The sequence below is a fragment of the Entelurus aequoreus genome, linkage group LG06, assembly GCF_033978785.1.
Source record: "Entelurus aequoreus isolate RoL-2023_Sb linkage group LG06, RoL_Eaeq_v1.1, whole genome shotgun sequence".
Lineage (NCBI taxonomy): Eukaryota > Metazoa > Chordata > Actinopteri > Syngnathiformes > Syngnathidae > Entelurus > Entelurus aequoreus.
Window position 1 is genome coordinate 46,646,105 of NC_084736.1, and position 25,769 is coordinate 46,671,873.

A 25,769-nucleotide genomic window follows, 5' to 3' on the forward strand; every position below is an offset into this window, starting at 1 on the left:
CACGAGAAAGCATTGGATGCGTGCTGATGGTTTGGTGTGTGTTAAAATGGCAGTTTAGGAGTTAATATGGCTGTATTTCCAATTAGGACTTTAACGCCCATGTGTGTTGTGGCAAAATGTGAATGCTTGATTAGTAGGTGTGAGACAAACACTTTATCTCCCTGGTTATTGTAACGCTACGTGTTTGACATTATTTAAGACTTTATCATGCCCGGGAAAGGACAGTTTTCCTCTTCTGTGGCTGTGGGGGGTGGGCGTGGCTTGCGGACCTGCAGCGAAGCGGAGTGTGTCAGTTAGTCCGATGTTGATGTGATCAAACTTCTTTCTTGCTTGGAAGATACACACACAATTGTAACTGTTATTTCTTCCTGCACATAATAAATATGTACAACGTGTTTGGATGTATTCATTTATGTAAAATTGTCATTAAATGTAATATTGCCTGACAAAAACTGATTCGACGTACGTAATATTTTGATATTATTTACACACGCGCATCTGACTAGAATACCCTTATGTGCATTACATATATCAACATCAAATACCTACTGTACTGTTTACTTGTTGAAATACCCTTTTTAGAGCAAATATCTACCCATATAATTTATATATATATATATATATATATATATATATATATATATATATATATATATATATATATATATATATATATATATATATATATATATATATATATATATATATATATATATATATATATACACACAGTATATACACGCACACACACACATATACATGTATACTGTATAGGAAGAAACACACATACATATATACAGTATACATATATACACACAAACACTAAATTTGACATACAAAATAACTACTATTTTTAAGAACAAGTTACAGTAATATATAATATATATATACACTACCGTTCAAAAGTTTGGGGTCACCCAAACAATTTTGTAGAATAGCCTTCATTTCTAAGAACAAGAATAGACTGTCGAGATTCAGATGAAAGTTCTCTTTTTCTGGCCATTTTGAGCGTTTAATTGACCCCACAAATGGGATGCTCCAGAAACCCAATCTGCTCAAAGGAAGGTCAGTTTTGTAGCTTCTGTAACGAGCTAAACTGTTTTCAGATGTGTGAACATGATTGCACAAGGGTTTTCTAATCATCAATTAGCCTTCTGAGCCAATGAGCAAACATATTGTACCACTAGAACACTGGAGTGATAGTTGCTGGAAATGGGCCTCTATACACCTATGTAGATATCGCACCAAAAACTAGACATTTGCAGCTAGAATAGTCATTTACCACATTAGCAATGTATAGAGTGTATTTCTTTAAAGTTAAGACTAGTTGAAAGTTATCTTCATTGAAAAGTACAGTGCTTTTCCTTCAAAAATAAGGACATTTCAATGTGACCCCAAACTTTTGAATGGTAGAGTATATATATACATGCTTATACATTATATATATATATATATATATATATATATATATATATATATATATATATATATATATATATATATATATATATATATATATATATATATATATATATATATATATATATATATAGATACACACATATATATATATATAGATATAGATACACATACATACATTTATATATATATATATATATATATATATATATATATATATATATATATATAGGGATGATGTTTGACATTTTAACAGAAGTGTAGATAGAACATGTTTAAACAGAAAGTAAGCAGATATTAACAGTAAATGAACAAGTAGATTAATAATCCCTCTTCTACCGCTTGTCCCTCATAATTTTGACAAAATAATAGAATGGAAAATGACACAATATGTAACTGCATATGTCAGCAGCCAAATTAGGAGCCTATATGTTTGCTTACTTACTACTAAAAGAGTTGTGGTCTAGAATGTTCACTATCTTATTTTATGGTAAAATTATTTTGTGATTACAATAAGAAACATATTTTTAATGTATCATATTTTTCCTGTTGAAATTAAGCCAATAATATATATATATATATATATATATATATATATATATATATATATATATATATATATATATATATATATATATATATATATATATATATATATATATATATATATGTATGTATATATATATAAATATATATATATATATATATATATATATATATATATATATATATATATATATATATATATATATATATATATATATATATATATATATATATATATATATATATATATATATACAGTACAGGCCAAAAGTTTGGACACACCTTACCCACATCTGCGGTCCCCTTCAAGGTTTCTCATTGTAGCCCATTGGGTTGAGTTTTTCCTTGCCCTGATGTGGGATTTGAGCCGAGGATGACGTTGTGGCTTGTGCAGCCCTTTGAGACACATGTGATTTATGGCTATATAAATATACTTTGATTGATTGATTGATTGTTTTATATATATATATATATATATATATATATATATATATATATATATATATATATATATATATATATATATATATATATATATATATATATATATATATATATATTTTATTTTTATTTTTTTTTTTAAACATTTTGTGGTTCCCTGTTTATTTACTGTATTTGTAAAACTGCTATTAAGACAACTGTAACATTTTTTTAGGCTTGTAGAGGAGATCATTTGACATAAATAAAAAAGTATAATAATAATAATAACATTAAAATTATTCTTCTTATAGGGCCCTAATTTAGCCAGGGCCCTGATTCCAATAATATGTTTACATTTGGGGGAGTCAATGTATTTGGGGAAAAAAAACGAAAATAATATGAATGTTCAATTCATGTGACTGACTTTGTTTAAAAAAATGAAAGTGATACATGTTTCTAAAGGTCGAACATCTCTCAGCGCGTGTGACTGTGAGTGGAGTCATGGTGGGCGTGTTTTCCGCCAGTGGGGCTCACTTGACGCTCTATTGATTTGTTGGAGGAGGAGAAAGTGAAAGAGGAGTGGGAGAGAAATCTCTGCTCCGCCGCAGAGAGAAGCAGGAAAAAGCGTGTGTGGCTCCGCAAAGTAGCGAACGATAACGATCGAGAAAAATCGTAAGGAGTGCACTGAAGTCACGCGTGGGAGCGGAAGCGTGGACGAGGAAAAAGTGAAAGGTTGTGGCGGAAGTACTTTCCCTCGCCCTGCATTCCGTCGGGGGTCTTTTAATGCCCCGAATTCGTCACGCGTGGAAGAGAAGCGAAGAGTGAAGAAGAAGAAGTTCCACGGCGTGAATAACACTCCTCGTCGCCCTTTTGGTGCTTTGTCCTCTCCCCCTTCCTGGCCCTGCATGGACGGGGATGGGGAGAGCCGGATGCTGTTCCAGCGGGGCTGAGCGCCTCGCCTCCCCGTCTCTGGCGCGCTGCTTCCGGCCACTGCTGGTGCTGATCATCGCTCTGACCTCCGCCGGCCGCATAGGTAACAAACACACAACTTGAAGTGGCTAAAATATCACACTCTAAAATCACGGCAGGTGTCAAATCGGCAGCTTTTATTGCTTCTACTGAATTCCACGGCTGACATTGGCTGTGTGTTTAGCGGCAGTGCAGCAGTCTGAGCACGGATCGAGTTTCTCCTCCTCTCCTCTCTCTGGAGCCTTCCTTCTCCTGACTGCTACTTAATGGCAAGCACTGTACAGGCTAAATGTCCATATATCCATAATATGCAGCCAATATTACAGCTCTTATCAATACTAATAAAATGCACATATGCAACTTGATTCATAGTAGAAGAAAATCTTTATTGTTTAACTGTGGTCCACCAATAAGTGACCTGGAGCTATTCATAACACGAGATAAGGTCGGTTTATTGTGTTAAAAAGCACATCATCAATACTACTACTGTTTATTATGTAGCGACGTCTTTTGTCTATAGCAGGGGCGCTTAAACATGTCGCATCCAAGGGCTAAAGTGAAAATGTGCCAAACAGCGATTTTTTTACCTTGCAACATCACAAGTGAGGAATTTAGCCTCATACCGGCATTAATACATTATAAGGTAGTCACAGTTATGTGCCTAATTCAGTTAGCATACAACTCTGCGTCTTTTATGTACATTTTTAACCTCAAAACATTAAAATAAAGCCCATTTTCTGCAGATTTTCGCCATTTCTATGTGCTATTCTGTAACCAGTTCCTCTTAGATATTTCCTTGCTTTCAAACTTTACCCATACAGATTAGACGTATAGAGGATGCTAAATTTTGAAGCGCTTAGGTTTTCATTACAGGACGTGGGTGAAGCATGGCGACCAAGATTATCCTTCTCCATAGAGCAGGGGTTGGGAACTTTTTTGGCTGAGAGAGCCATGAAAGCAGAGTATTTTTAAAATGTTTTTCCGTAAGAGCCATATAATATTTTTAAATACAGAATACAACTAAATGCGTGCATTTTTAAGTAGGACCAACATTTGTAGAGTATAATAAGTGTTATGTACGGGAGGAGTAGACGGCACAGACAACAGGGGGCGTAGTTTAGCTCAATGTATATATATATATATATATATATATATATATATATATATATATATATATATATATATATATATATATATATATATATATATATATATATATATATATATATACACTATATATATAATAATAACAAACAATAGGAATACTAAACATGAGAATGGCGTGTGTGAACTAGATCCAAAAGTGTGTGTATGTGCGACTATGTGTATGAATTAACTGTTGAGTGGTACCATGAGTGTTGAGCGAGAGGCAAGTCCAAAAGGGGCAGGGAAGGCTCATAGTTCCGTGAGACAAGCAGAAAGTCGGGGGCTATAGCGGGGCGTAGGATGTCCGTGTCCAAGCGGGAGGTCGAGATCCAAGAGGCAGTCCGGGAAGCAGAGGAACAAGGAATGACGAGACACACAGCTCGTCAACGTGGGAACAGAGGTCTGCAGTTGGGCACGAGACAATCAAAAACACGGGGAAGAAAACACAGAAATAGAGCAAGGTTGTATAGAGCTGGATGATCGCTTACGGTACACGAACAGATGGTTATGTTCTGGCACGGAATGCAGGTCTGCACTGGCTTAAGAAGCCCAGGAAGCTCATCAATCACAGGTGCGCTGAGTGCAGATTGATTGCAGCAGCTTGCTGCCGCCGGAGTGACGCGTGCAGGAGATGAGCGGCCGTGGGCATGTGCGCTCCGCGGGGCTTATAGATGAATTCGCATTGGCATGCGCCCAGACCGTGAAAATAAGTCTCATTCTTTTTAATAACATTGTTATTCTGAAGCTCAGCAATAATAAATAAAATACTTCTTACCATTAATGCGACTTCTTGAACAGGTGCGGTAGAAAACGGATGAATGGATGAAAATGCATGAGAATGTTTTATATTTTGAATGTTATTTTTAACACTGTGACTACCAGCGCAATTATTAATTACTTATCGTGTTAAGCAATGTCAGCTAAGATTTATCTGAGAGCCAGATGCAGTTATCAAAAGAGCCATGTCTGGCTCGAGAGCCATAGGTTCCCTACCTCTGCCATGTAGTGTCAAAAAGTCACAACTTTACCGTAAAGCAGGGGTCACAAATTCAAACGAAACTAGTTTGCCTTTGACAAAAAAATCTATAGATTTTATGATTAAAAAAAACTGTCAGCTTAGTCACCAGAATAAAATAAAATAAATAAAATGTACAGTGGTTTTTACATCAAACTACTTTAAATAGATAAACTGTACCACTGTTGTTTGATGTTAAATTCCGTTAACTGATCTGCCAGTTGTATCACTGGTCTATAAGCATTAGGGATTAGATTGCGATTCTTTTCTTAAAGATTCGATTCAGAATTCTTGCAATATATTATTTGTTATAAAAAAAAAACTTTTAAAAACCTACAAAACAAAAGCTTAAAAAACTACTCTTGGCTCCTAACGTATGACGTACTGTATATGCGCAGCCGGAGATGGCCTACAAATTTTTTTTTTTAATTGCTCAGGGTGTACCATGCCTTCTGCCCGAGTGCAGCAGAGATAGGCTCCAACCAGCTGCCACTTGGGCGGTGTTATTCCTACATGCAGCTACAAGAGTAAAACACCACAAAAAAGCAAAAAATTAGCAGTGAATAATACATATTTTACTCATACGATTGCACCATGCATGGACAAACAACGAAACAATACAAAAACACAATTTCAACACCCATATACACCGTGCTGGCTTCTACAGGGCTCCACGCCAGAGACAGGAACAGACTCAACAAAGCAACCAAGAGAGGCGACTCCGTCATAGGCTGCCCACTAGCACCGGTTCAGTGTTCAATTCGTGTGGATGAGCGAGAATCTGTCTTGGGACACCAAAGTGTCCGATACATGCCCAGGCTCTGTAAAGCTAGCTCATCTCGACGCTCAACGCTAGCACCGCAGCTCCGTCTCTTCTCCTGCATCTCCTCCGGTCTCTCCACGCAGCAGAGAGCCAAGAACTGGTCTCCTGTGCTGGTCTCCGGTTCACAAAAAAACACCAAAAGCGCCGTAGAAGTCACAAAAGTGCCACTCCTTGTTGCACAGTCCCCAAAAGGCCCGAACAAAAAATGTTTTGAATAGTCACTGTAAATTATTTGCGTGCAAAATTTGAATCAACTTTGAAAAAAGACCCTAATATTTTGACACAAATGCAATTATATTATCAGAATGTTATACAGGATTTTTTAAACTTTATTTGCTCAAAACAGTTTAATGCTTAAAACAGTTTTATTTATACTGTAAAACATTTTACCGTAAGAATAAAAGTAGTACCCTTTTTTTCAATCACAGTAATGCACTGTAAAAACAAAGGTCTTAAATTTTACGGTAATAAAAATGTAAACGAGCTGCTCACTCGCCAGAATTTTACTGTAAAAATAACAGTTGTAGCGGTTTTCAATTTACAGAAACCTGGTGTAAAATAAGTACGTTAAAGGTTAAAATAAATTGTGCGATTAATCTGAGATTAGATAAGATTATTGCGATCATTGATTGTGATTAATTGCATTAGCTCTAGAATCAAACATAGGTTATTTTCAGGACTTATGCAGATCCCAAATACACATCAGCGGGTACCAGAAGTTAAGAAAACTTGGTTTTGCATAATATTGCGAAACAAAATGCCAGTTAATGTCTGCTAATGGGTGCCATTTTGCGGTCCTTATACACGCACCATAATAATACTCTTATGTTTAATGCGCCGACAATCCATCAAGCGATGCGGCTTCATAGCTTACCGAAGTGGTACTAAAAACATTTTTGACAGATTATTGAGCGTCGTGTGTAATGTTCTATATTCTAAATGGAGCATTTAAAGTGTTGGTGTTGTTTACTGCCATCATATCGCAGTCTACACGTATCTCTTATGTATGACTGCCATCTACTGGTCACACTTATCATTACACCATGTACCAAATAAAATTGTTTCGAGATCAGTAAGCACAACCAGAATTATGCCGTACATAAGGCGCACCGGGTTTTTGAGAAAATGAAAGAATTTTAAGTGCGCCTTGTAGTCCAAAAAATACGGTATCTGGTAGAGCTCGGTTTATTGCGTTAAAAAGTTAAAGTTAAAGTACCAATGATTGTCACACACACTAGGTGTTGACAGCACCAATGAGGTTTATTGCCTTTGACAAGCAGAGTATCATTTTAAATGTTATGATCGGTGTTAAGGACACGTTCACGGTATAAGTCGTCTTTTAAAACCAGAAACACATCCTTGTCCAAACAAAGACTTGAGTGTAAAAAAAGTGTGTGCACCGGAAGCTGAAGGTTAATAAGGTGTTTTAAGTGTGTGACCATAAAATACAACGTGCTCTGCACAGACAACGTGTTCCCTTCAGAACGGTTTTACTGATTCACTGTACATGTGCGCACACTGTATCTGGTTTGTTTCACCCTGTGGAGCAAATATTTGATACACAAAGCAGGAGGTGGTTCCTGGTGTGTCTTATTGTGCATGTCCAGGGGGTCTGTGGAGCAGTCACACCTCTGGTAATTAGTTTACCACAGCCAAGGCCGGCGGGACAAAAGCTCCTCTGCACAGAGTGGGAAAAACGAGACCCACTTCCCGTTAAAAAGAACCCTCCAGGCACCCCTCTGTCTCACCTGGAAAGAATGTGTATCGTTCATTTGCCCAACGGAGCATTGATTTGTATTAACTTGTCCTTTTCCCTCCTGAGGTCTATTTGTCGCGGCTGCTGTGGTCTTAGCAGCCGTCTGTGCCGTGCGTGTGTTTAAACAGCAAGGCAGGAATGTTGGACTCTTGTGTCCACACTCCTGGCTGTCTAGTCTGGTAAGGGCGCATTGCTGTTGTAGGTTCCTGTAAATTGTTGCTGCTTCTGCTCAGAGGGCTGTTTGTGTGATCTGAGCTCAGTGTAAGAGCGCGAGAGCGAGGTGATCAATAAGCACTTCGGCTGCCAGATCATCCCTGTAGATCTCTCCCCGGATCTCTGGAGATCCGAGAGGGGTTGGAGAGGCTGCCAAATTGGGAGACAAAAGAAACCTCTACACCAAACATTGGGAGATCCACATTATGGATCTTTTAACCCCAGTGTGTTTGTAGAGAAGCCATGTGGGGACTGCAGGCTGAAATATCGCTGAGGGGGGCAAGTTATTTCAGGTGGGAACCAAATCAACAGCAGAGAGGCTATCCAGAAAAACACATATTTTGCCTGTGAGATATAGAAGCCGCTTGGGGAGGCGATGGAGCAAACACCAGAGCGAAATATTGCTATTGTTTTATTATGTCTGCTCACCCCAGGGTCTGATGCAAACCAGACTCCACATGTGGTGAATAGCCCTCATGCACTTCTCTATCCCTTAAGGAGATTATCATCCCATTTATTCTCATTTGATAATATTTTCTCATTGTTCTATTATCCACTTTGACTCACCTTACCACAAACTGTTGGATTGTTAGTTTATTTTAGGTATGTGTTAGTCCACTGCAGGTGGATTCTGTATTTGCATTTGGTACAGTATGTTAGAAGTTGCAAACTGTATCTAATTGGGGTTTTCTTTGGTGCCTGTGTGCGTTTATTCTGGAGCCTGATAAAGATCACATTTTACTTGCAGTGTAAACAGTCAACTGGAGAAAAAAATCTGATTTAAAAAAGATCCGATTTGGGCCACTTTGGCCTGCAGTGTAAACGCAGTCTATGTTTTAAGTTCCAAACCAGAACCGTTTTTATTCATCATAGATGGGCTCTGTACAGTATTTGCAATTCCCGTTGGCCTTAATTCCCTTGTTGCTTCATCATTGGTGAAAGAGTGTGTTTGTGTTGTGTTGCCCCTGATGATATTACCTTTCTGAGACCCATGTTGATAAGATATGAAACTCTATTTTAGCGCAGCCTGCACAGGGAAGAAGTCAGGTTAATGGTGCACTGGTTAAAGACAATGTGCCCTCAGTACTTACACTGGTGTCTATGTCAGTATTTACCAGGCAGGGGAGAGATTCTCGAGTGGGGTGTGAGTGGTGGTGGGTATCTAGACCGTACCTGCACTCTGCTTTGTAAAACTCTTGAGTACTACCGCCCCCAAATGGTGGAACGGACTCCTTTTTGTCACCCAATTGAAATACGTGTACAAAGACGTGCTTGTTTGTGTGTTTTTGTCTTAGCTAAATCTAATATTGTTAAGTGATGGTGGGACGTCGAAGGAATTTGTGGATTTCAGCGGAAACCATTTTTGATTTTTCTTGGCCTGATCAGGAGATCATACCACCATCCAGGGCTCAGAAGAACACACAACCAGCATTCTTTCTCGTGTGTGTGTGTGTGTGTGTGTGTGTGTGTGCGTGTGTGCGTGCGTGCGTGCGTGCGTGCGTGTGTGTGTGTACGTGTGTGTGTGTGTGCGTGTGTGTGTGTGTGTGTGCAGCTGACCACACGCTGCACAGCCCTTGCCTAATCTAATAGAAGCATGCTTTGACTGATGCATTAGGTCTGCTCTCTAATCGCTGCCTTCCTTTCTCAGATGGTCTACGTTACGAAAAACGTTACAATACGAAATGAAGAAACATGAAAAATAACAATCCAGAATTTGCTTGGAATAAGAGATTCAATGAAATAGCATATTACGGTTCCTGGTGCATGTATTTCAGCTGCGACAATTTTATTACAGTCACAAGAAACACAACGTGACGTCATACGTATGTACGGGTTGTAAAATCGTAGTGTAGGTCCCTCACCTGTAGTGCCACGCGTAGATATACTTTGTCATATTAGGTTATATTATACAAACCCCACTTTTCTTGCCTCTGGGCACTTTTTTGTGTACCGTATATTTCAAACTATAAGGGGCACTGAAAATCTTTTCATTTTCTCAAAAATTGACAGTGCACCTTATTACCCGGTGCGCCTTATGTACAGATTAATTCTGGCTGTGCTTGCCGACACCAAAGCAATTTTAGTTGGTACATGGTCTAATGATAAATGTGAGCAGATGGCAGTTACACATAAAAGATACGTGTGGACTGCAAGTTGACACCTGTTCAATAAATGACGCTAGCAAGCAAGCCCAAAACGTTGATGTTTCATTGAAGATATAGAACATTACACAAAGCGTTCAAAAATCTGTCAAAATGTTTTAGTCTGACTTTGGTAAGCTGCGAAGCTACACCTCTTGATGGATTGTTGGAGCATTACGGCTACCATAGTCAGTCGTACTATGCTTCAACATACAGGTATTATTATGGTGTGTGTGTGTGTGTGTAAAGACCCCAAAATGGCACCCATTAGGAGACATCTTATTTGGCGTTTTGTTTTGCAATGTTATGCAAAAACAGCTTTTCTTATCTACTGGTACCTGCTGTTGTGTTTTTGGGATCTGCATAAGTACCAAAAATATGCACGTGTCCGCCATTGTAGTCCACGCCGTAGTCAATGAGCTCCTACTTGTTCTCTATCATCTTGTTGAGGTGCATTCATCCTCCGCTGATGCCATTTCTAATATAAAATAGCATACCGTTCTAACTCATATCTGTCAGTAGACTCGCTATGGAAATGTTAAAAACTACCGATACAACAGAGATGACGAAGAAGACGCTGTTGAAGTGGCGTGGCGTGAATAAGACCGCCGACAAAACGGCGCCTCCTGAAGATACGCTCAGAATGCGGCATGAAAACGGTCTGTAAAATGTAATCTACGCAAAATTTTCACCAAAGAACCACCATTACATGTTATGTAGACCACAAGGAAGTGTTTTAAATGAAGGCCAAAATAAAAATCACAATTCATTTATGGCGCCTTATAACCCGGTTCGTCCTTTGTATGAAATTAAACCTGAATAGACCCGCTCATCGGCAGTGCGTCTTGTAATTCGGTGCGCCCTATGGTTAGAAAAATACGATATTTGAAAGTGCCAAAAAGTGTGAAGATTAGAGCTACACCATAAATTGATATAAAATCGTTATCTGACTAATTAATTATGCAGTGTTTAAAAAAGATTATCATTAAATCGATGTTCCTGTCTATCGTGTATTGCGCTTCCAACCTACCGTAGAATCCTCCTTCCTGCAATAGGCGTTGGTATGCGTCCCTAATGTTCTTCCACAATGCAGCTTCTAAATTACTAATTCTCATCTCAATGGCAACAAATTAAATGTTTCTTACAACAGCTATCATGATCTCCGTGGGACTAAAGGACAAGGAATTGCTAAACGTGCTACAATACACACTGTAGCAGGGAATTAAAAAGCATAGCTAACCGCTGAACTAGAGCTTTTGAATGTAAACAGTGGTGGGCGGATCGATACAAATATCGACAGTAACGATACCAAGTATATTATCAGTATATGGTTGATATTATAGTGATTAATTCTCTTTTTTTTTTACTATGACAAAATATTTTTTTGTCGTTTGTGTTATTGTTTACATACAGGACTCGGGAAATTCGAGCCAATATTTGTTCAGTTATTTTGCACTCTTCATTATATTTTTTTATGTAATAAAGAGAATAAGGAAATCATTTGAATAATACATGGCATTGTTGGATTACTATTGTGATCAAAAATGTAATTAATTATGATCCTGAACAATTTAATTATCAACATTGTATTGACCAATACTGCCCCTGTAACGACTGTGTACTGGATCTATAACCAATTTTTTAGTATCGCCCAAAACTAATGTTAAGTATCAAAACAACAGAAGAATAAGTGATTATTACTTTTTAACATAATTGTATATGGATCCGTGTTACAGCAGAAAGTTACCAGATATTAGGAGTAAATTAACGAGTAGGTTAATAATAGTGTTGAGAAAATGATGCAATATGTTGCCGCAAATGTCATCGACCAATTTAAAAGCCTTTGTAAGCAGTTGTGAAATGGTTCTATTATCATTTTTATACCAAATATTATATTGTGATATAGTTCGTTATGTCAAGAGGCTCCAATATATACAGCCATATAGATTTTAAGACATATCGCCCATCCTTAGTTGCTTTATTTAGCGAGTACAGATACGCATTAAGAGTGAAAAAAGAATGAAAAAGTCCATAGGGAGTTAAAAGTGTGAGAAAAAAAGAAAAATACACTCTCTTTGTTTACATCGCTTAATCAACCTGCTCACGTCATGTTTTCAAAAATATATATTTTAACCTTGTATTTTAACCATTTGACAGAATTGTCAGTTTGTTCTTTTTTCGAAAGATTTGCATGAATCTTAAATATCTTAAATGTTAAAGGGTTGGGGTACAGGCATACTTGCCAACACTCCCGTTTTTAGCGGGAGAATCCCGGTATTCAACGCCTGTCCCGACAACCTCCCGGCAGAGATTTTCTCCCGACAAACTCCCGGTATTCAGCCGGAGCTGGAGGCCACGCCCCCTCCAGCTCAATGCGGACCTGAGACTGAGTGGGGACAGCCTGTTCTCACGTCCGCTTTCCCACAATATAAACAGCTTGCCTGCCCAATGAACGGATACGTTAAACAGGACAATACTGCCATCTAATGGATAGCCAACGGAACACTGAAATTCAAGTATTTTTTTTTTTTCTATGTAAATAAAATAAATATATATATATATATATATATATATATATATATATATATATATATATATATATATATATATATATATATATATATATATATATATATATATATATATATATATATATGAAATACTCGAGTTGGTGAATTCTAGCTGTAAATAACCACGCCCCCCCCCCTACCCCCCACCTCCCGATATTGGAGGTCTCAAGGTTGGCAAGTATGGGTACAGGGGTAAAAACAGGCCTGAATATACACAGGATTAGTAATAAAACTAATTTTGATCCATTGTTTTATTTTTAGCTGAGTCCGATTCCAAACATAACAGCAGTTTAATATCATGGGACAAAAAAGTCCCCAATGACTACTATTATAACTAAACATTTTCACTGCACAGTCATTACACAATACAGTACAATCATTCATTCATACATTTTCAAAATTCACGGTTTCATTTTGGAGAAAAATATGGGAAAATATGACTCTTTTTTTATATATATACTAGGGCTGCAACTAACGATTAATTTGATAATCGATTAATCTGTCGATTATTACTTTGATTAATCGATTAATAATCGGATAAAAGAGACAAACTACATTTCTATCCTATCCAGTATTTTATTGGGGGGAAAAAAGCATACTGGCACCATACTTATTTTGATTATTGTTTCTCAGCTGTTTGTAAATGTTGCAGTTTATAAATAAAGGTTTATTAAAAAAAAAAAAAAAAAAAAAAATTTAAATCGGCGCATGCGCATAGCATAGATCCAACGAATCGATGACTAAATTAATCGGCAACTATTTTAATGATCGATTTTAATCGATTTTAATCGATTTTTAATCGATTCAATCGATTAGTTGTTGCAGCCCTAATATATACACTCTTAACTCCATGAGGACTTTTTCGTCCTGGTGGTACTTAAACGGGCTAAAATTGTTTCCCAGAGTATCATCAATACATGAAAGAATTTGAAACAAAAATGTGATGATCTGTCACTTCAACTTTGGTTTCCTTGTTTTGTGTTCATTTCCTGCCAGCGCTCCCATTTGATTTCCATTTCCTGCATGTCTCCTCTGAGCGCTCGTTTTCCTCACCTGTCCCTGATTGGCAGCCCGGCACACGTGGTTGCAGTTGACAATTAGGCTGTTATATATGCCTGCCTCGCCTGTTCCTCAGGGCTCGAAGATGCAGGAACCAGGAGATCGATATGCAGGTAAGAGTCTTACCTGCACATCAATCTCCTGGTTCCTGCATCTTGGGGTCATAACTACTGCAGCTATGCAAGTTCCTGACATAATCCTAGAGCCCTGAGGAACAGGCGAGGCAGGCATACATAGCAGCCTGATTGGCAACTGCAACCAGGTGTACCGGGCTGCCAATCAGGGACAGGTGTGAGGAAAACGAGCGCTCAGAGGAGACATGCAGGAAATGGAAATCAAATAGGAGCGCTGGCAGGAAATAAACACAAAACAAGGAAACGCAAACCAAAGTGAAGTGACATCGTCACATAAAATTCAATATAAAAAAAACCTCCTCGGAAAAAATATGTTACATTTGGAGTAACACAACCAAATAAGGCAGGGATATTCAATTGTTTTGGGGGGGACATTTCCAGAAAGATATTCTGTCACTATTAGTCTTATTTTGTATATTTGGGAGAACTAGCATCCTCTACAGTAGACATTTGATTTTGGGCTATTAAAATGTCAGAGTTACAGGAGCGCTCTGCTGTTTTTAAGGACTTTCTGCAAAAAGCTAGTCAAAGATCATCTCTATAACATTATTATGGTGATTTTAAGAATCTGCTGCAAAAATGTTTGTCCCTCACAAGTTTTTTGAAGTGAACTCGTGGGCCACCAGTTGAAAAGCCCAAATAATAAAAAAGAGAGGACCTAAAATGGAACCTTAAGGAATACCACCAGTAGAACTAAAGAAGTTGAACAAGTGATTACTGACTGCATCTGAAATAAACAAGCTAGTTAGTTACATAAATCACATTTCGAAAAATGTTTTGCCAAAAAGAAGAGACCCTCAAGGGGTGCCTTGAGGAACGCCTTAGTTATTTAAATCACAAGTTCTCACCCCAGTGTTTTATGCTTGTTATCAAGGTTAAAATGTCAATGCAAGGATCTGCCAATGTGTTTACAGTGGTCCAAGTTCCTCCATACAACAGGAACGGTCTAGTGTTTTAGGAATTTTCGGCAAAAATGACAAAAAATGAACTCGGGGAACAATATGGTGTCATTCCAGTATTGGATTTGGCCCCCGGGCCACCAGTTAAATAACCCAGGTCTAAGGGTTAACACATTTCCTAATCTTTATTTTATTCTCTTTTAAAGTTCTACGGTATAGTATCGCAGTACTAATGAATCAAAAACAGTACTATACTATGTTTGAAAAGTACTGGTTCCCGGGCATGATGTCATGTCGTGACATTGCTAGGTTTACGAGCAGAGGAGCATGTTCGGCAGCACACAATAACAGAGTACTTACAAGCAGACACAGAGTGTAGACAGAAAAGGGAGAACGGCCGCATTTTGGCCTAAAAATTAATGATAAAGGTGAAGTTATTACACTGAAACGCCCTCAGGAAGAGATGCTTTAAAACATGGCTGGCTAGTTAGCGGTGAACGTCCATCCGCAGTCGGCAGTGTTTTAGCTACTTCTAAATCACTAATCCTCACCTCCATGGCGACAAATAAAGTACGTTTTTTTATCACTGCAGGACGAGGAATAGCTAAACAGGTTTCACTACACACCGTAGGCGTATACAATAGTTCATCGCTAACAGCAAGCTAGCACCCCAGAATGTAAACAAATGCCATGGGTGGATGTACACCTGACTTACACTGTAATGATACCAAGTACAAGAGCGTATCTAGTCGATATTACTATGATTACATCAATATTTTTTATCGTCACAAAATATTTTTTATTTTATTTTTTTAAATTCATATTATGTTCATAAACTCAGGTAATATGTCCCTGGACACATGAGAACTTAAATTTACGATCCTGTAACTACTTGGTATCGGATCGATACCCAAATGTGTGGTATTATCCAAAACTAACGTAATGCATCCAAACAACAGAAGAATAAGTGATTATTACATTTTAACAGAAGTGTAGACAGAACATGCTAAAAGAGAAAGTAAGCTGATATTAACAGTAAATGAACAAGTAGAATAATAATAATTTTTTACAGCTTGTCCTTCATAATTTTGACAAAATAATAGAATGATAAATGACACAATATGTTACTGGAAACTTCAGCAGACTAATTAGGAGCCTTTGTTCGCTTACTTACTACTAAAAGACAAGTTATCTTGTATGTTCACTATTTTATTTAAGGACAAAATAAAAAAAAAACGTAATGTACTCTAAGATTTTTTGTTAAAATTAAGCCAACAATGCCATTTTTTGTGGTCTTCTCTATTTATAAAAGTATTGAAATCCATTTTGGTACCGGTACCAAAATATTGGTATGGAGACAACCCTATTCTCTTTACAAAATGGCTCCAGAAATCACATATAATAATGCTTTCTGTACATAAACCCATGTCTGTCACATAGGCAAAGATTAGTGGTAGCTTTGTATGCCTTCTGATTATAAACGCAGCCTTATCTCCTTCAGTCTTAAGTAGGCCTAATAATTCTTTATCTTTTCTTCCGCCGCTCTCTGCTCTTTGGTTTATTACGCTCACAGAGCAGCTGGCCTGATTGATCCAAGTGTTCTAACCAGCCGGCGGGCGGATCTTTTTCTTGTTTTATTGGATTGCAGCCGGCCAGTAATTTTGTGTGTTTAACATCAAAGCCTACTTCAAACAGTCCTCTTAGTCGCATTCATCAACTTTACGTTTCTGCCTGATGCCAGGCTGCCATTGTTGTCGGACCCAGGTGATGATTTTTTTAGCACACGTGTGTAATTGTTCCTCTTTCCTCTGTGTCCTCCAGGTCAGTGTCAGGTGATCACTCCTCAGTGTCGCATCCAAAAGTGCACCACCGACTTTGTCTCCCTGACCTCTCACCTCACGCCGGCCGTGGATGACTTCCATGTTGAATTTTGCAAAGCCTTGCGTGCGTACTCGGCCTGCACCCAGAGGACAGCCAAGTCCTGCAGGGGCAATCTGGTCTTCCACTCGGCCGTGCTGGGCATCTCAGACCTAATGAGCCAGAGGAACTGCTCCAGAGACGGCCCCACGTCCTCGACGCACCCCGAGGTCCACCATGAGCCGTGTAACTACTACAGCCGCACCCAGCACGCGCACACACACGCCCACTCGCACGGCCACAATATCTCCCGGGCCGGATTCCTGTTCTGCGGCCTGTTCGGGGATCCCCACCTAAGGACGTTCAAGGACAGCTTCCAGACTTGCAAGGTGGAGGGGGCGTGGCCTCTCATCGATAATACCTATCTGTCGGTTCAGGTCACCAACGTTCCAGTCGTCACGGGGTCCAGCGCCACGGCAACAAACAAGGTAAGATAAGTCGTTTTAGTGCGTATTGTCAAAGTCAAGGCCCGCGGGCCGGATCTATGATATTTGTTTAGTATTAGAACCGGCCCGCAGGCCACAGCCGCCTGCTGCTGTTTTGCACGTACCAATACTCCATCAGTGTTGGCGCTACAAATTTTCAAAATGGGGTCCCAGGAACCCCATCAAGTCATAAAAATGGGGTTCCACAGTAAATTTTTGGGGTCCCACTTTATTTGTAACCGTTTTGAAAACAAATGATAAATTGTTTGAATGTTTGTTTAATTGTTTATTTAGGATCAGCGGCAGGCTAGTCTTCCTGGGGTCCTCATTAAAATATAAGTTACAATAACGTACTCAAGATACAATCATAATACAATAACAATACATCAATTATCATACCTGTATAGGTACACAACAACAAAATATACAGTTAGAACAGTGGTTCTTAACCTTGTTGGAGGTACCGAACCCCACTAGTTTCATATGCGCATTCACTGAACCCTTCTCTAGTGAAAAATAAAAATAAAAATTCTTAATTTAATCTTAATTTATAAATAATAATCATGACATTATGTTATTATATTAAATAAATACTAATAAAGATATATTTTACAAACAGAAAGTTACAGGAATGTACACATGATCCCATGTTTACATCTCATTGTGCAACATGTGAATGTTTTAGTGGGAACTAAATGCGATATCTGAAAGGGGTACAGATTATTTCCAAAGCAGGACCCCCACCCAGACATACAATACTAGTGCACAGCTCATGAAAAACAATATTTTTTGTTATTGCAGGCATGTGATTTGACCACAATGAAAAAGACTGAAAAAACTTCCGGGGGTCTGGGGGACGAAGGCCCCCAGCCAGGTCCCTGGTAGGGGGACAAGGGGGGAAATGCCCCCCGAAGCTCCTGGTTTTTCACCAATTTAACATGCTAAAATTAACAAAGACAGCACCATTTGAAGAAAATATTTTAGTGTTTAAAGACATGAAAACATCATTAATAGAACATACATAACCCAATTATCCTAATGAATCACTGCATATGGTTCAGTCCCAACAGTATTTAGTCACTAATATTTACATCTTGTGTTCATTTCACATCCACAGGTGTCACACTGATCAGTGTTATTATCCACAGTTTATTTACAGTATTACCACATTACTTCAGTTCATGTTATGTAAACATTTAATTATTTTCGCCAAAATAGGATATACATTTATGAAAATAATTAAACATGTTTAGTATTGTTTACTCATATTTGAAAATAGGAAATAATAATAATGTGAGGACACTGACATATTGCATGAAACAAGTGTGAAAATATTTACCTTCAAGATTGTTACACCACTGACAATAGTTTCAAGAGACTACATAAGAACTTAATATTACAAAATAGTATTATATGCAAATTTATTTCAAATAAATTGTTAACTGGAATCAATAATGTGACTCTTTGAATTTCTGTAATTTCATAATATATTTTCACGTGGCTTTTTATTTTTAGAAAAACCCATTTATATTTCGCTAAGCAATAATTGGTTAATATTTAAAACAAACATGCGTATTTCGCAAGCAAATATTTTTTAGCTTACCTCATTATTAACAACCCTGTCTGCAACTGAAGTGGGTTGTTTGGGTGGATCTTTCCTCTCGATGTAAACAAAGTCCATAAGGTTTGCTCACTTTCGGTTGACATCCAAAAGTACCAGCTAGTGAAAAGTTTGTTTTCCTTGCTTCAAGTTGTTTCATAGGTTTTTGGCGTTTCACATGTACTTCCAAAGCCTTGAAACCTCGTGATCCATAGTCAATATTATCATGACACCACGTGCACAAAACCTTTCTGGGACGATCGATTTTCCGAATAAAATCACCGAACAAAGTCGTAACTTTCTTCTTCCAAACAGTATCAGTGATTTCCCTTTCCATCCAGTCCCATCGAAACTTATTTTTGACATGTTTATCAATTTCTTTTACTCGTAAAGCGTCCTTTCTCTCGAGAACCGACATCGTTTACATATGGAAAATGGCCGTAGTAACCATTATGAATGATGACGTTATTAACGTCATCATTCATAAAAGATGTCCTGATCGGTCACAAGGAACATATCGACCAATCAACTACGGCGTAATATAAACTACGTCTCGAATCTTGATTTAGGGTCGGAAAAAGAACGGAAAAACAGGAGATTTTTTTTCTTTTTTCCGCGATTAAAAAAGACGGAATTCCGACTTTAGACGGAAAAATCACATGCCTGTTATTGTCATTGTAAGTGGGCCAAAACACTTATATTAGAAAATAATCTCATGGAAATGACTGCTGTCATTTGATTATAATAATAAAACATTTAACTTGTTATTTAGTCAGGTTTGGGACAGGTGGGGCCACAGTGCATGTGCACGTCTGACGTCGCTCACATGTGCTCCACTGAATGCTCAAGGAGTTTTTACGTTTGCTCAAGCATATGGAAAATTAGAGGGAACATTGTTTGGGGGTATCCATAATACGTCGATAGGGAGAAGTTTTTATTTACACGATTAGTCGGGTGTGTCTTGACCTCTGCTCCGCCGAACCCCTGAGGCCGACTCACCGAACCCCTAGGGTTCGATCGAACCCAGGTTAAGAACCACTGAGTTAGAACCAAGCAAAGGCAAAAACAATGAATGAAAACAGCATCTCAACGCAAATAAATCTTTAGAAGTCTTTTCAATCCTACCTTGCTAGGGGTATTTCTTATATGCAAAGGAAGAGTATTCCACAAAGTAATAGCCCTATACAGTACAGTGACTTCCATGGCGTTGGTTCTTGTGTGTGGCAATGCGAGTAGTCCTTGATATGAGGTTCTGGTGCCGTACCTATGAATGTCAGAACTATAACCAATGTGACTAGCAATGTCTATAGGACAATGGGTAAAAATAACATTTCTTATGAATAACAATAGGTTTTTTGAAAACCTGTTGATAACTTTCGCCCATAAATGTATGCATAATATGCATTATCCTGTAGGGATGATGTTTGATAAGGAATTATCGAGTTTGAGCCTATTATCGAATCCTCTTATCGAACCGATTCCTTATCGATTCTCTTATCGAGTCCAGATAGGTTGTTGTATATGGAAAAAAAAAACACAATATTTGGTTTAACAAAAGCTCACTTTTATTATATAATAAAAAAATAAAATCTAATAAATAAATAAATATTGACTGTTATCCACCTAAAAAAATAAAATAAAATAAATAAATATTGACTGTTGTTACCCAAAGTATATTAAGTGGGATTTTTCAGAGAAACAAATATATACAGTAACACAAAAATAACCTGTCTCTGTGATCACAATAGGTGTATAAATAATAATATAGTGTTAAATAAAATCAGTCCCTTGGGCACAAAACTGAAAATAATACAGCTCTCCAAAAAGTGCACTTCTGCTGCTATTTGACATAACTGTTTGTTATGATGCTTTGACATTTTTGCACTTCATTTCTTTATTGAAAGAAAATTCTATGAAGAGAAAAGTTGTTTGCAAATGTGGTTACAATGCTAAAAAATGAAAAGTCAAAGCTAAAAAAAGAAATACACTTTATTGAGTTAACATTATTTCTTTATAGGGGGAAAAACGTTATGAGCTAGAGATTATAACAACTACACTACCCAGCATGCAACGGGAGTTACGAGCATGCGCGGTAGCCCCGAAAAGTGTTGCATGTTGCCACGCTGTGAAAGTAAACGTCAAGAACTCAGCCAACACGCCTCGTCTGCATTATTTATAATTAGACAGACAACACATCTACAGTGTGATTTTGTTTTGTTTACAAGGAAAGAAAAACAAAAGTTAAAAAAGGGAGATGTGTTGTATATATATGTATGTGCTGCGGTTGTTTTAAGAACGTTGCGACAGCTGCCGTAAAGGAGGTGCGTTGCTAGCCTGGTTGCTATGTTTCCGGTTGGTCGTAAAAGCGTTCGTCATGTGTTTTACCCTGCTAAAATCTCTCAGTAAAGTTATTCGATGGATGATAGCTTTTGTTTTGAACTTTATTACACCTTGGAGCGCTTTTTCCCGTCCATTGTTTTCCTGCTTTCGCTATCTGCGCCTAATGACTGAGCTACGTGACGTCAATTCTTGTGATGTCCCACGAGCATTTCTGGTCGGGACGGGATTCGAATAAATAATCAACTCTTTTCCTTTACTATAGTGGTCTCGATAACGGGTACCGGTTCTCAAAAAGGGATTCGAGTCCGAGGACTCGGTTCTTTTCTTATCAAACAACCGGGAAAACCGGTTTCGAGTATCATCCCTATTATCCTGTTATATCTCACATTCTATATTGTGTTCTGGAAAAAGGTTGTCATAAATGTTACTTTATTCATTGAAAAAATAATACAAAAGAAAATAATTTTTTATGCATATGTAAATGTTTCAGTTATAAACAGTCATTCCCTTTCTTCTTTCCTTCATGGATCTAAACTTTACCGCTGCCGGTATTTTTTCCTATATTTTTATTGTAATATTTTCAGAATGTGTTTGTTCTATTTTTGGCCAAAGTAAGACAAAGAAAACAATCTGATGTTGATTTTATTTTTTTGTTTCAATGCCATGATTTTAATAGTCCGGCTTGGGTGTGGACATATTTTCCTCCAGGCGGCCCCTGAGCTAAAATGAGATTCACTCCCCTGTTTTAGTGGATTGTTTACAATTTTTAAACTTTTAGGAGAGTAAAACACCTATCAGATCGATCGTTGTGATCAGCATATTACCTCGATCAAACATATCGGAAATGTCTGTGACAACAGCCAATCAGAGCCAACCTTATCCCTCTCCATTTTCGGTTACAAGTTACATCAGAAGTAAACCACGAAAAGCAACTGAGGACAGCCTAATAAATGTTAGCTGGGACTCGAGAGTTCTTCCTCCAGGGATGAGGATATTGTTGAGGAAAAAAAGCTACCTCGGCTGTGTGGCGGTGCTTTGGGTTGCCAAAGTGATGTGGAGCAAATCAAGTAGAACCTCGATGTATAAACCTCAATAGACAAACTTTTCTATTTGTGAACAAATAGAAATATGCTTTAGTGTACCAACTTTGACTCAGTGTGCAAACTTTTCGTCCACCCTGTGTTGTGCCCGGCAGCATATGTATTGATTGAGCTCCGGTGCTCATTTAGTTATCACAGCAGAGCTGTACTTAGCTACTGTGCTAGTTTGTGTGCTTTGTAGCTTTTTACTGCATCCTTCTATTTTTGCGATCTCAATGTGAGTCCAAAGAAAGCAATGGAAAAGTGATGTGTGGTTTGAAACATTCAGGAAGTATCCACAGCGTTGTCAATACTGCCTCAGATTGACTGACAAGGTAAAATGGATTTGAGTTCAAGTTAAGGAGTTGTGTGATTTCAAACTGTGAGTGCATCACAGGGTTAGGGACTGTGGGTGTGCGTGTCGGCAGGGCAGCTGAAAATAAGGACAATTCAGCTAGTCATCGTCATTTTGGCTTTTTTATTACATATAAAGTTGATCCATCACCCCCTTGCTATGTCCGCTTTGATATCTTCAAAGTCTGCAAACTTTGATTAAACTACAGACTTTTTTCAAGACAGGAACCGGTTATTCCTGTTTACATTGTTTCTTATGGAGAAATTTGCTTCACCATACACACTTTTCTATTTAAAATCCCTGGTTCTGAACCAAATAAGTTTGTAAATCAGGGTTCTGCTGTACAACACAACACATTTGTTTAATTATTTAAAAAAGTAGCACCCAAGAGAATATACTAAAAGCGTGAAAATGCGAGCAGAGAATGTACAGCTTGCTACTGCTAACAGCACACGTAGCATAATAGCAGTTAAAGGCCTACTGAAATGAATTTTTTAAAATTTAAACGGGAATAGCAGATCCATTCTATGTGTCATACTTGATCATTTCGCGATATTGCCATATTTTTGCTGAAAGGATTTAGTAGAGAAAATCGACGATAAAGTTCGCAACTTTTGCTCGCTGATAAAAAAAACCTTGCCCCTACCGGAAGTAGCGTGACGTCACAAGCGGTAGTGCTGCTCACAATTCCCCGTTGTTTACAATGGAGCGAGAGATATTAGGAGCGAGAAAGTGACGATTACCCCATTAATTTGAGCGAGGATGAACGATTCGTGGATGAGGCACGTTAGAGTGAAGAACTAGAGGCAGTGATGGACGTATCTTTTTTCGCTCTGACCGTAACTTAGGTACAAGCTGGCTCATTGGATTCCACACTCTCTCCTTTTTCTATTGTGGATCACGGATTTGTATTTTAAACCACCTCGGATACTATATCCTCTTGAAAATGAGAGTCGAGCACGCGAAATGGACATTCAGAGTGACTTTTATCTCCACGACAATACATCGGTGACACACTTAGCTACTGAGCTAACGTGATAGCATCGTTCTCAAATGCAGATAGAAACAAAATAAATAAACCCCTGACTGGAAGGACAGACAGAAGATCAACAATACTATTAAACCATGTACATGTAACTACACGGTTACATCAACAGCCATGCTCACCTGCGTTCCAGCGATCGGCGGCGCGACGAAGGACTTCACCCATCATCGACGAAGCTCTTAGCATGAGCTAACGTGATAGCATCTGTCTCAAATGCAGATAGAAACAAAATAAATAAATCCCTGACTGGAAGGATAGACAGAAGATCAACAATACTACTATCAAGAGACACCGAACCAAACACTGGACATGTAAATACACGGTTAATGTGTATTCGACCCCTGTCGAAGCCTAGCAATGCTGTTGCTACAGACGCTAACTTAACAACGGGACCTCGTCAGAGCTATGATAAAAACATTAGCGCTCCACCTACGCCAGCCAGCCCTCCTCAGCTCATCAACACGCGTGCTCACCTGCGTTCCAGCGTTTGACGATGCGGTCGGCGGCCCGGAGACGTAGGAAGTCAAGGTGAGTTCGCCGCTAGCGCGTCTGCTATCCAAGTCAAAGTCCTCGTTGTGTTGCTACACAACCTACAACGTTCTTCTTTGCAGCCTCCATTGTTCATTAAACAAATTGCAAAAGATTCACCAACACAGATGTCCAGAATACTGTGGAATTGTGTCGAAGAAAACAGAGCTCTGTGTATTGTGTCCAATATGGTCCAAACACTTCCGTGGATCTCGCGACGTCACGCGCATACGTCACCCTCCAAAGGCGTTTTGAACCGGAAGTTTAGCGGGAAATTTAAAATTGCACTTTATAAGTTAACCCGGCCGTATTGGCATGTGTTGCAATGTTAAGATTTCATCATTGATATATAAACTATCAGACTGCGTGGTCGGTAGTAGTGGGTTTCAGTAGGCCTTTAAAGATGATGCACATTTGCAAGTAGCATTTCTGGTATGTTTACATTTTAAAACATTATCATTATCCCTAAGGAGGCAATTTGTTTATGTTGGCATAGACTATGATATATCGAAATGGGCAGAATGAATCCCTATTCGGAACATTCCTAATGATGGTAAACAAATGGTTTGCCATATATCACCCAGCCCTACTCAAGCAGTAGAGTTTTGTTTTGCTCAGTAAAGTTGATAGCGCGCTCTCTAAGTCGTACAATTTGTAATTCAAACAACATTTTTAAGTAAATACCTTTCTAAAGTCACACAAAAAACTACTGTATATCTCAAATTGCTATGTGGCATTACGTCACACATGCCTGACTTCCTAAATAATGATTCCGTTGCTTTTTTTGTGGCTTTGTATGTTTTGTGATGCGGCCACAGTAGAATAACAGTTTTTTTTTTACCTTGATAAAATGTGACGATTACCATTGATCGAGATATTGAACTTAGGCAATATGGATGTCATAAAATGCTCAAATTATAGCCGAGAGGTTGGTTTACTTACTGTAAACCACAACATGGACAGGTTGTTAACTAGAGGCAGGCAATAATTGGATAGAGGTTATTTCCAAAATCTGAAAACACATTTTATATAACAACTTTTTTTCTTTTTTCTACTTTAATGTTTTGGAGCTACGGAAAAACTGTAATAGCGGCGAAGCGCAAATGGCTGAGTTCATTGCAAACAACCAAAGGAAGACACTTGAGAGTTACACCAACAGTTGAATTGCAACATTTTACAGTACAGGTAATCAATTATGATGCTTCAAATGAAGCTACTGCCAGAGTTGATCAAAACAACACCAGTAGGTTGCCTACAGCCACAGTTGTCAATGCTAATTTCATGTGGACCAAATGCATATTAGAGACCCCAGCAGTTATTTTCTTTTGGTGGTATACAGTACAGGCCGAAAGTTTGGACATACCATCTCA

At 38.2% G+C, this 25,769-nt stretch overlaps 1 protein-coding gene across 1 annotated transcript in view; it reads left to right on the top strand.

The window, feature by feature from the left end:
• The first annotated feature begins 2,955 nt into the window (after positions 1-2,955).
• rgmb (repulsive guidance molecule BMP co-receptor b) overlaps positions 2,956-25,769 on the top strand; it is a 38,045-nt gene continuing 15,231 nt past the window's right edge. Inside the window, exons 1-2 of the mRNA XM_062050852.1 lie at positions 2,956-3,418; positions 16,932-17,455. Coding sequence (XP_061906836.1) covers positions 3,301-3,418; positions 16,932-17,455 — 642 coding nt within the window. The 5' untranslated portion in view covers positions 2,956-3,300. The remainder of the gene's footprint in view (positions 3,419-16,931; positions 17,456-25,769) is intronic.